At 44.1% G+C, this 12,212-nt stretch overlaps 1 protein-coding gene across 2 annotated transcripts in view; it reads left to right on the top strand.

Moving 5' to 3' along the window:
- BRINP3 (BMP/retinoic acid inducible neural specific 3) overlaps positions 1-12,212 on the top strand; it is a 260,642-nt gene that overhangs the window by 212,986 nt on the left and 35,444 nt on the right. For both annotated transcript variants that reach the window (XM_083445297.1, XM_083445298.1), the window contains exon 7: positions 2,570-2,792. In XM_083445297.1, coding sequence (XP_083301423.1) covers positions 2,570-2,792 — 223 coding nt within the window. The remainder of the gene's footprint in view (positions 1-2,569; positions 2,793-12,212) is intronic.

Consider the following 12,212-nt stretch of genomic DNA (forward strand, 5'->3'; position numbering starts at 1 on the left):
TGGTCTCGGATTCTGCCAGTCATTTCAGCCAATTCCATGTAGTCCATCAGCTTCATCTGCCATTCTTCCTGGGTGGGTAGATCTTTGGGCTTGGCATCATCAGGCATGCTCTAGAAGGGGACCCATAATGAATCCTAGGAGCCTCCTGGTTGTTGCTGTTGCCAGCCTCCTCCAAGCAAGCAAGCAGTGAGAGCAATGGAGAAAAGGAGAATTAATTCCCATGAGCCTGTCCCTCACCCAGAAGGAGAGGAGAGCAAAAGTGGCAGCGGCAACCAGGAGGCAGAGGTGGGTGGACTCCGTGTGAATCCTCAGACAGGCTCCTTGCAACAGCCTTGTGAAGGAAGCGAGTCTAATTACCTCTACGTCACTGAGCTTTTTAATTGCTAAAACATTGATAAATCAGGGGGAAACTGTCAGGGTGTCTAGCAATTATAACAATGAAATAATCCTGCAGTGCAAAATTGACAGCAGTTAAGGGGTTGTGGGTGGAGTGAATAAGGTTTTCTTGAGACAGCGGTGAACGGCACCACATACAGGAAAGAGTGGTAGAAAGAGAGAGAGAAAAGAGAGAGAAAAAACCACTCTTGGTTCTGACCCGACTCATTTTTTTGTTCTGGTCCTGCCCACTTTTGGCTCTAGCTACATCCTCCATTTGTTTGAAGCCCCCACTGCTGATTACACCCAAGGTAATGCAGCCCTTGACAGAGAAATATTTGGATATTCAAGCCAGTAGCACATTCAGGGCCAAATTTGGGGAATTATTATTATTATTATTATTATTATTATTATTATTATTATTATTATTATTAATTTATACCTCACACATTTGGCTGGGTTTCCCCAGCCACTCTGGGTAGCTCCCAACAGAATATTAACAACACAATAAAACATCAAACGTTAAAAACTTCCTTAAACAGAGCTGCCTTCAGATGTCTTCTAAAAGTCAGATAGCTGTTTATTTCCTTGACATCGGATGGGAGGGTGTTCCACAGGGCAGGCGCCACGACCGAGAAGGCCCTCCGCCTGGCTCCCTGTAACCTCACTTCTCGCAGTGAGAGAACCGCCGGAAGGCCCTCGGTGCTGGACATCAGTGTCCGGGCTGAACGATAGGGGTGGAGACGCTCCTTCAGGTATACAGGGCCGAGGCTGTTTAGGGCTTTAAAGGTCAGCACCAACCCTTTGAATTGTGCTTGGAAATGTACTGGGAGCCAATGTAGCTCTTTCAAGACTAGTGTTATGTGGTCTCGGAGGCTGCTCCCAGTCACCAATCTAGCTGCCGCATTCTGGATTAGTTGGAGTTAATATTAACCTCTGCACCAACACTTTGAATTGTGCTTGGAAATGTACTGGGAGGTGACCAGGGCCCCCAAATTCAGTAGAGTTACTCTACCACATTATGAAGTAGAATCATAGAATTGTAGAGTTCGAAGTGTCATCTAGTCCAACCCCCTGCAATGCAGGAATCTTTTGCCCAACGTGGAGTTCACAACCATAACACTGAGATTAAGAGTGTCATGCTCTACCAATTGATCTACAAAGTAATACTCATTACAACCTGAGAGACAGGTTGTACTTCCTTCTTTTGAAGTGAAGGAAGTAATACTTATGACCATCTCAAGAGCCATTGTTCTCAAAATGCCCAAGTATATCCCTTTCCCCAGTACACAATTATCACTGCTGAGTTGCATCAACTCTTATATTTGAAGGAGGGAGTTATACAACACGTAACAGGCTGTATGTTTGAAAAAATAATATATACCATTCCTTGGATACCCCGTGGATCAGTTCATTCTCTAATCAGTTTATGCATAAGGTCCATACTGGGTCTTCTACTTTTTTCTTTGAACTTTACAAGCTACTTCTGTTGAAATCTACAATCCAAAACAATGAATAGTATATACACTAGTACCTCAGGTTACATACTCTTCAGGTTACATACACTTCAGGTTACAGACTCAGCCAACCCAGAAATAGTGCTTCAGGAGGAGAACAGAAATCGTGTTTTGGCGGCGCGGCGGCAGCGGGAGGCACCATTAGCTAAAGTGGTGCTTCAGGTTAAGAACTGTTTCAGCTTAAGTATGGACCTCCGGAACGAATTAAGTACTTAACCTGAGGAGCCACTGTATTATTTTTTCAAATGTACAGCCGGTTACTTCTTGTGTGTTTACTGAATATGTTTCACACAACCAGAGATTTGTTGTTGTTTTGCGGAGGGAGTCATACAGCACAATCCCAGATATATTTACTCTGACGTAAGCCTGACTGATTATCCTGGATACTTCCTCCCAAGAAAGTGCAGGTAGGGTTGCAAGCCTAATGAAGCCATGCTCAATTTGTCAAATGTGAAGCAACGGAAAGCAGGGCTTTGCACTTCTGAAAAGCTCATGTCACATTAATATTTATGCTGTGTACATTTAAGAATATTGCATTTGCCTGCTGTACTACTGTCCATTAATGGTGACAAATTAAGTGATAAAAATGGACACAAGCTAGGGGTAACTGTTGTTTTGCTGCACAAAGGCTCACAGAAGCGTATCTTAAAAGAGTGTTGAATTTTGCCATTTTGCAGATGAATTCAAGTTCTTTATGAAAAGGCTGCCCATGAACTATTTCCTCAACACGTCAGCCATTATGCACTTGTGGACAATGGATTCAAATTTCCAGCATCGCTATGAGCAACTGGAAACCAGCACGAAACAGCTGTTCCTCAAGGCGCAGAAAATTGTCCACAAGCTCTTTAGCCTTAGTAAGAGGTGCCATAAACAGCCACTCATCAGCTTGCCAAGGCAAAGGTAAGAGAAACAAAAGAGAAAATGCAACCAACCTAGGACAGTGATTCCCAAATGGGGTTAGCTTGTAGAGACGGCGGAAAGTGGTAGCAATGTAGTACTACAAACTCGCAAATATAGGCTACATTCCTTCAAAATGCCCTACATGTTTAGGAATCACTGACCTAGCACACTGTTTTGTCACTGAGGGGTTATTCACATGGATAGACATGACAACAGTTTCCAGTTTGATGGCATATTGAGGGAGTGGCTGATACCTTACCTGGTCATGTGATGCATGGAGGGGAGCATTCATTGTGTGGACGCCATTTTTAGTGGCATATCCATGACCGGGATAAGATGCAAAACATGTTCCTCAGCTCTCTCACAGATATCAGGGGAGAGAGTTGGAAGAGAAGCCATCCCACTCTTCCAATCTCACCAGTTCACCATTTGGGGGGCTCTGTAGATTTTACAACTGTGCATCCTCACTTGTAGACTGCTTTCCCAATCATCCATTTGGGAGACGGTAAAGTGATGAGACTTGGGGATATCATTCTCTCCTGTTTCTTTGGTGAATTTGAACAGCTAGAAGCTGCCCAGTGGTTTCCAACCAGTTTCTGAAAAGCTGGGGTCAGTGGCGTTGCGTGGGTTGTCAGCACCCGGGGCAAGGCAAGTAATTTGTGCCCCCCACTGCACTGTCCCTCCCCCAGATAGTCCCTCGCTCTCTCTCCGCACCGCATGCCTGGCACCCTCCCCTCCACAGTGGACGGCGACCTGGCGGCTCGGATCGGATTTGCACAGCCAGCACTGCAGTGAGAGAGAGTGAGTGAGCCAGGCAGGGGCAGAGAGCTGCGAGTGCGAGCGCCCCCCCCCCAGATGTTGCGCCCGGTGGGGCCGCCCCCCCTGCACCCCCCACACTACGCCACTGGCTGGGGTTGTGTAAATCATCCATCTGAAGTGTAATACGAATGACTGGGACAAATCTTCCTAATGCTTTTACTTATGTATATTCTTCAAGTCAACAGGCACTATGGGTGCATAACATGGGCATACGGGAAAATGTCAGAGTCTCTTTGATAGTGATTTTACACCATTCTTGAACAAAGGGATTGCCAATATCATGATATTCCTATCAGAGTATAGCCAGAGGGTGTGACTCTATTCTACTGCTAAGCTGCGTAAATTGTCAAGATGAGAGATTACAATTTGCCTACCGTCCTGAAGCCACAATCCTAAAAAAATCCTAAGCAAGCAGTGGGGGGGGGGGATGGAGAGATCTTATGTCACAGCTGTGCTTAAAGTCTGGCCCTACTCTCATCCCTACACAGCTATGCCCTATGCATGAGTAATGTGTGGATGGTGCTATTCCTGAAAGCTTTCTGTCTCAGGCTGATAATCTGCACACCACAGGCGCTGACTGTGGGTGCCCAGTGTGCTCTGCCCAGCACTGCAACATCGTAACATCACATTGCAACGTCATGACGGTGGACTGTGGGGCAGGTCACGGCAGGTCATGCGCTCCAGCACCATAGCAGCAACTGGACCGGGGCCCTTGCCTCCACCGTGGGGCCTCACTGGCAGTGACTGTGATCCCCTCTCTCCCGATTCTCCCTCCTTGATCTCCTTTCTGGCACAGCTATTCTCCAACTTCTCCACCTCTGCCACAGCGATCTGCCTCTCCCATGACAGTGAAACCCTCTCCCAATCCTCCCTCCTTTCCTTCCCTTTCTCCCCTTCCTTCCTTCCTTCAAACCTTCCTTCCTTCCTCCCTCCCTTCCCTTCCCTTCCAACCCAAGTGATGTTAACACAAAAACCTCATACATACACTAAGTAAAAGAATCTAGGTTTGCCATCCCCTCTCTCCCACCCCCAATCTTATACACCAGTGTCTCACATCAAACATAACCAATTTGCAGAAAAAGACTCTGCGACCCGAAAACAGAGGCAATGCGCGTATTTTTGTAACCCAATTAAATATTTAATACAGATTATATACAAGCACACACAGTTCAAAGGACTCGTTTCACACATTCAGTCATCCCAAAGGCGTTTCCCAGCCAAAGCATGCTGAAATGAGGAAAGCTAACTAGTGTAGTCTGAAAGGACAGTGATGAGTCAAGGGATACTGAAGCATTCAGTACAGCTGTCAGCTGGAAAAAGACACTGGTTGTCTCTGTCCCTCTTCTCTCTCTCCCTAACGTCTGTCCCTGGCTGAGGCAGCCTAGGATGCAGAACTGCCTCTCTATCTCTCTCTTCTCTATCATTCTCTATCCCTGCCAAAAGGTAGGGCCAGTGAAAAACGCTTAAACTTTTCTCATTCACTTTGTGGGGCCTTAACCCCCATGAATATATTATTGTGGGGCCTTAACCCCTACAGATATGTTATTGTGGGGGCTGCAGCACCCACAGCATGCTGGAGATGGCGCCAGTGGTACGCACTTCCTTAGAATCAAAGTCCATTGTCCAAGGGTGTAGCCACTGGGCCAAGGCAAGTTAAGGCTTCCTTAAAAAGGTAAAGGGACCCCTGACCATTAGGTCCAGTCGTGACTGACTCTGGGGTTGCGGCACTCATCTCGCTTTATTGGTCGAGGGAGCCAGTGTACAGCTTCCAGGTCATGTGGCCAGCATGACTAAGCTGCTTCAGGCAAACCAGAGCAGCACACGGAAACGCCGTTTACCTTCCCGCCAGAGCGGTACCTATTTATCTACTTGCACTTTGATGTGCTTTTGAACTGCTAGGTTGGCAGGAGCAGGGACTGAGCAACGGGCGCTCACCCAGTTGCGGGGATTCGAACTGCCGACCTTCTGATCGGCAAATCCTTGGTTTAACCCACAGCGCCACCTGCATCCCTAAACGCTTCCTTACTTCCTGGTAAAAACCACTTTCTCCCTCCAGTGTAGAAATTAACATTGGGTGGGGATCTCCCTTTGTTGCCAATAGAAGTTTTTAATGCCCCCCCCCCTACTAATTGGTCTGTGGTGAAAGGGATATGATGTATGGAAATGAGAGCTGGACCATAAAGAAGGCTGATCGCCAAAGAATTGATGCTTTTGAGCTATGGTGCTGGAGGGGACTCTTGAGAGTCCCATGGACTGCAAGAAGATCAAACACATCCATTCTTAAGGAAATTAGCCCTGAGTGCTCACTGGAAGGACAGATCCTGAAGCTGAGGCTCCAATACTTTGGCCACCTCATGAGAAGAGAAGACTCCCTGGAAAAGACTCTGATGTTGGGAAAGATTGAGGGCACAAGAAGAAGGGGACAACAGAGGACGAGATGGTTGGACAGTGTTCTCGAAGCTACCAGCATGAGTCTGACCAAACTGCGGGAGGCAGTGGGAGACAGAAGTGCCTGGCGTGCTCTGGTCCATGGGGTCACGAAGAGTTGGACACGACTAAACAACAACACAATAAGCAAGGGATATTTGTCAAGATCACTCTCAGGAGGGAAGGTTGAAACCTCTCCCCATGTTCTGCAGTGCTGATCATAAACACAAACACACAGCCTAGAACTGCTTTTAAACACACTCACACAAACACAAACAAGCACCCCACATGATTGCTAAGCGCTACATTTGTGTAATTTGTACTCAGGCCCCTGAGTTTGATGTAAATGCAATCACAATTAGGAAAAACTCCAATCCAAACACCCTTTAGTTGGAAGTCAGCCTCCTTGATTTTAGCAGAACATTCTTCCAGGTACATATCTTTCCTCCCACAACCTAAAATACTGTTTATTGTACACATACATTATCTATATAGGTGCCCTTGCTATACAGTTTTAGATGTCTGCTGATAACCTCTTTGTTTTAGCAAGCCTACCCAGACATATAATTTAGTCATGTATATTCGTTTTCAATGTTTTCTGATTTTTATCCACATTTTGTTGACAACTATTTTATGCATACTTGTTTTTTATACAACAAAAACCAGTTTTGCTGGTTTTATGGAGTGATAATTTTATTATGTACACTGCCTAAAGAGTTTTCTGATTTAAGCAGTCTATAAATATATAAGAAATAATACAAACTTGGGAGTTACAGTGGCATGCATCATGTAGGAATTATTTTTGGAAACCTTTGATTTCTGCCTCTCAGTTGCTCCCGGATGACGTGACCCTCCCCCTTTTAACTATTTAAAGCTCCTACACTCCGTGCAGAAAGTATGGCCAGCACATCTCAGGTTAAATCAAGTCTAACAATGAGGGATTACCGCATTCAGAAAATGTTATCCCTTGGCCTTGATGAGGAGGGAATGGACCATGGCAAATCACTGGTGCGGGATGTTAGAATGCACCAAAGCCTGCCTGTGAAGACAGACAAATATACTGAATATAGAACAGGCAAGTCAGACATAAGTGACTGTGATAAATTATGCCAAGGCTGGCTCACCAATGAGGCAAGGTGAGATGATCGCTTCAGGCAGCATGATAATGGTGTTGATCTGTATCCCTGCCCCTGTTCCTGATGTAGATCTACACTCAGGTCTTCTTCCCTGGCGGGGGGGGGGCACCATTTGGGGGATCACCTCAGGTGCCATAAAGTCTTGGGCCAGCCCTGCATTATGCATTCATAAACCTGCAGTCACTAGCTCTTCCAGTTGTAGAACAGGCATGGTGAGATTGTCCTTGTGTGTTGGGAGATGTGACTATGCTGCCAGATGCAATGCCTAGCTTGTAGAAGACACATCCTGGGAATCCCAGTCCTTATGGCAACCATAGTTTGTGGTCTAACTATTGGCTGTGATGGTACTTTTTGGGATGCGAGTGGCGCTGTGGTCTAAACCACTGAGCCTCTTGAGCTTGTCGATTGGAAGGTCAACGGTTCGAATCCCCGCGATGGGGTGAGCTCCTGTTGCTCTGTCCCAGCTCCGGCCAGCCTAGCAGTTTGAAAGCACACCAGTGCAAGTAGATAAATAGGTACCACTATGGCAGGAAGGTAAATGGTGTTTCTGGGCACTCTGGTTTCTGTCATGGTGTTTCCGTTGTGCCAGAAGTGGTTTAGTCATGCTGGCCACATGACCCAGAAAGCTGTCTGTGGACAAACGCCGGCTCCCTCAGTCTGAAAGCAAGATGAGCATCGCAACCCCATAGTCACCTTTGACTGGACTTAAGCATGCAGGGGTCCTTTACCTTTTTTTACTTTACTTTTTGATCCACGGTGGCTCCTTAGCACATACAGGTCACCACTTGCCATTGCCATTAGAATGAATGAATGAATATGCGTGGATAAACCAACCCTTAAAGGGAGCAAAAAGAATTCAAAGAAGAACTCTTGCCATTCAAGCTTATATAAAATGGGATGGTTGGTTATCAATATTGATTTATCTATTTCCATTTATAAATAGCTTCCTATGAAACAACTTGAAGCCATTAGCGATGATAACATCAACAATAAAAAAAACTAAAAGAATTTCAAATATAAAAAAACCGATTAAGCAATCCCACATGTAGAACCATTTCATATAATAAAATTCAGTTCCAGTGAAGTTACAGAACAGGATAAAACTCCCAATTTAGCAAGCCTTGTTGAAGACAGAAGGTATTAAATATATGCAGGAAAGACAACAGAGACAATGTCTGTCTGATATTTAACAGGGAGATCCAAAGGTTGGGTGCTGCCACACTAGAAGTCCAACTCCTTCATCATACAGAATGGACTTCCTAATTAGATGGTATCTGCAAGGTGCCATCACCTGCAGAGTGCGAGATATATAAGGGGAAATATGATATTTCAGACATCCTGGTCCCAAGCTCTGTAGGGCTATGTGTTAAGTTGTGGGTGAACATATCAGACGACACAGCGATTCTTCAAACAGCTCTTGTTTATTCTCAGGCCAGGACAGAACTGAACTGAAGGGCTCAGTCAGCTCCAGTACCACGTTACTGTAACAACTTTCTAAAACTATCCAATCACTGAACGTCACTTTCAATCCTTCATTTGCATAACTATCTACAGTATCCCCCTGCTGGCCCAGGGTGAGAACTTCAGTACATAACACTATGGACACCAGGACAGGAACCCTGAACTTAGTCTGGTATTCCCAGCGATATTTTCATCTTGCTGCTGTTCCACCCAGAAATATATAAATATGTAAATAATAAATAAATGAAGCTCTCTGCTCCATGTGCTTATCACTGAATTGCTTCCTTCCAGGCCCACATTCCACATTGCTCCAAAATCTGATTTGAATTTAACAAGTTGGGGTTGGGGCATATGTTACAATTCATTTCGGTGTCTCGTCTGCCATCTCCCTAGATTAGCTTGTCAGCCTTTCCTTTGGTCCAAGATGTGAAAAGGAAGTCTGCTTGGGAACCAAGGCTTCCTTACTATATAATTTCAGGCTGTAATACCTTCCAGATGGATTTCTCTAATTATAGTATATCCCCGAAGAGAAGAACAATGATGGCTTTTAAGTTATGAAGGGTGACTTTAAAAATGCATTATGATGAAGTGACAGATCCTCCGCCCTCCAGAAGCGTTTTACTCATTGATAGAAGGTCCATAAATCATTGACACGACACTTCTCCTAAATTATCTGTAGTGCCGATTTCCCAGATTCAGTTGGTCATTTTCCAAAGGTATTAAAAGAAGAAGAAGCCAACAGCCTTGACTGTTCTCTTCTTTTACAACCGTGCTGTCATTAGGATTCCATCCAGCATCCATTGAAGCTGAGGGGAGCCATAGTAAATAGAATATTCGCTGAAACTATGCCAAGGCAAAATATGATTCACTATACCAACAGTTATTCACTAGAGGGACAGATTGCTGTCTTATGGCAACCATAAATTCAAATCAAGAGCATAATTTTTCTTATAGAAAATGGAGAATGCTTGAAATGCCTTAGAATAAATCATATAGGTTTTATGAGAATCTTGCAGTATGTTATGGGTGCCTTAGCCACCTCTTCTGCCTCCCTGCCAAGTCATTATCAGGCTGATCCTATGCAGAATTACACAGCCCGAGTCTCCCGATTTCAACTGTGCCTCTGACTGCATGAGATTGGGCCGTACAGGGTCAGATTACTCCAGCAGCAGCAGCAGTAGTAGTAGTAGTAGTAGTAATAATAATAATAATAATTTATTATTTATACCCCGCCCATCTGGCTGGGCTTCCCCAGCCACTCTGGGCGGCTTCCAAAAAAATTATTAAAATACTGTAATACATCAAGCATTAAAAGCTTCTCTAAACAGGGCTGACTTCAGATGTCTTCTAAAAGTCTGGTAGTTGTTGTTCTCTTTGACATCTGGTGGGAGGGGGTTCCACAGGGAGGGTGCCACTACCGAGAAGGCCCTCTGCCTGGTTCCCTGTAACTTGGCTTCTCACATGAGGGAACAGCTAGAAGGCCCTCAGCACTGGACCTCAGTGTCCAGGCGGAATGATGGGGGTGGAGACGCTCCTTCAGGTATACTGGACCGAGGCCATTTAGGGCTTTAAAGGTCAGCACCAACACTTTGAATTGTGCTCAGAAACGTACTGGGAGCCAATGTAGGTATTTCAAGACCGGTGTTATATGGTCTCAGTGGCCGCTCCCAGTCACCAATCTAGCTGCCGCGTTCTGGATTAGTTGTAGTTTCCGGGTCACCTTCAAAGGTTTTTGTAGTTGAGCCCTGGTTTTGTAAATAATCATTTAAGCACTCTCATTGCTTCATAACCATAGTTTTGGATTTTCTCCTTATTATATCTGCCAATTTTGCTAATTCCAGGTACTCGCAAAGTTTCCCCAACCATTCTCTTTTTGTTGGGATGCTTTCCTCTTTCCAATAGCTAGCAATCAAAATTTTTGCCGCTGTTGTCGCGTATAGAAATAAGTTTATTTTCTCTTTGGGGATATCTTTATCTAAGATTCCTAATAAATATGCCTCTGCCTTTTTTTTATGTGATGTCCTTATCAATTTTTTATTTCATCATGGATCATGTCCCAAAAGATTTTAATCTTTGGGCAAGTCCACCACATGTGATATAATGTACCTTTTGTTCTGTTACATTTCCAACATTTGTCGTTGTTCCTTTTATTTATTTTTGACAATCTGTCAGGGGTTAGGTACCATCTGTGGTGCATTTTCCTGAAATTCTCCCTTAATAAATCACAAGCAGTAAAATTTATATTTTCCTCCCAAAAAGTTTTCCATCTTTCCAGATCTATCTCATATCCCAAATCGTGCTCCCATTTTAACATGTTTTCCCCTTTCGTCTCTTGTTCTAGGGTGGTTTTCATTAATAGTCTATACATTTTTGCAAGTATTTTTTGATCACTCTGTAGTATTTCCTTTTCTAATTTTGAGGTTTTATTTTCAAATCCCCCCCTTTTTATGTCTTTTTCATAAGTTGCTTTTAATTGATAATATTGTAACCAATTTATTCTAAATGTTTGTAATTGTTTGTAAGTTTTTAATTTAATATTTCCATCTGCTTCCTCTAATATTTCCTTATATGTTGCCATTTAATATTTCCATCTGCTTCCTCTAATATTTCCTTATATGTTGCCAAGTCTCTTTTACATTACTCTTTAATGTTGTAATTGCTTCCACTGGCGAAACCCATTGGGGAGTTTTCTCAATAATTTTTCCTTTTGTTCTTTCCCAGACATCCAATAGAGCCTTTCTTACTATGTGGTTTGTAAATTTTTTGTGTTGTTCTTTTTTGTCATAGAATAAGTAGCCGTGCCATCCATATATTTTGTCCCAGCCGTCTAATGTTAGGACTTCATTATCTTTTAATAATATCCATTTTTTTATCCAGCACTTCTAAAGGAAGTTAGGGGTGGTTCCACTAAAACAGGATACACGTTTTCCCAAACTTGGGTCTCCACTTGCTTTTGGACTATGATTTCCCTCATCCCTGACAACTGGTCCTGCTAGCTGCTAGGGATTATCAGAGTTGTAGTCCAAAAATGGCTAGTGACCCAAGTTTGGGAAACCCTGTACTCAAAGAAACGAAACAAGGAAGTGATTATTCTATTGTGTATTGCAGGCATCCCCAAACTCAGCCCTCCAGATGTTTGGGGAATACCATTCCCATCATCCCTGACCACTGGTCCTGTTAGCTAGGGATGATGGAAGTTGTAGTGCCGAAACATAGTTTGAGGATGCCTGGTGTAGGGTATTCTGGCTCCCATCTAGGCACAGTTGTGCATAATCATCTAGGAAGCCACAACAAGAGTCAGCTGCGGTACAAATGCTCTCGGATACAAATACATGTGCACCATGTGCTTGTGAGTTAAATGGGTCAACAGCACTCGCCCCGATCCATTTCTGCTACAATTTGTTTGAAATCCTGAAGAATGCTTGGAATCCAGCTCTTGAAAGGGCACCAAGGACTCTTTGCGTGAAGTTTCTTGTCACTTCAGAGAGCTGCAATTCCCAGGGCTCTTTGGTTTGTGGCTATTAACATTAAACAGGCTTTAAACTGCTTTAAAATTGCAATGTAAACACGTCTAAGT

The sequence above is a fragment of the Podarcis tiliguerta genome, assembly GCF_965153285.1.
Source record: "Podarcis tiliguerta genome assembly, chromosome: 6".
Taxonomy (NCBI): domain Eukaryota; kingdom Metazoa; phylum Chordata; class Lepidosauria; order Squamata; family Lacertidae; genus Podarcis; species Podarcis tiliguerta.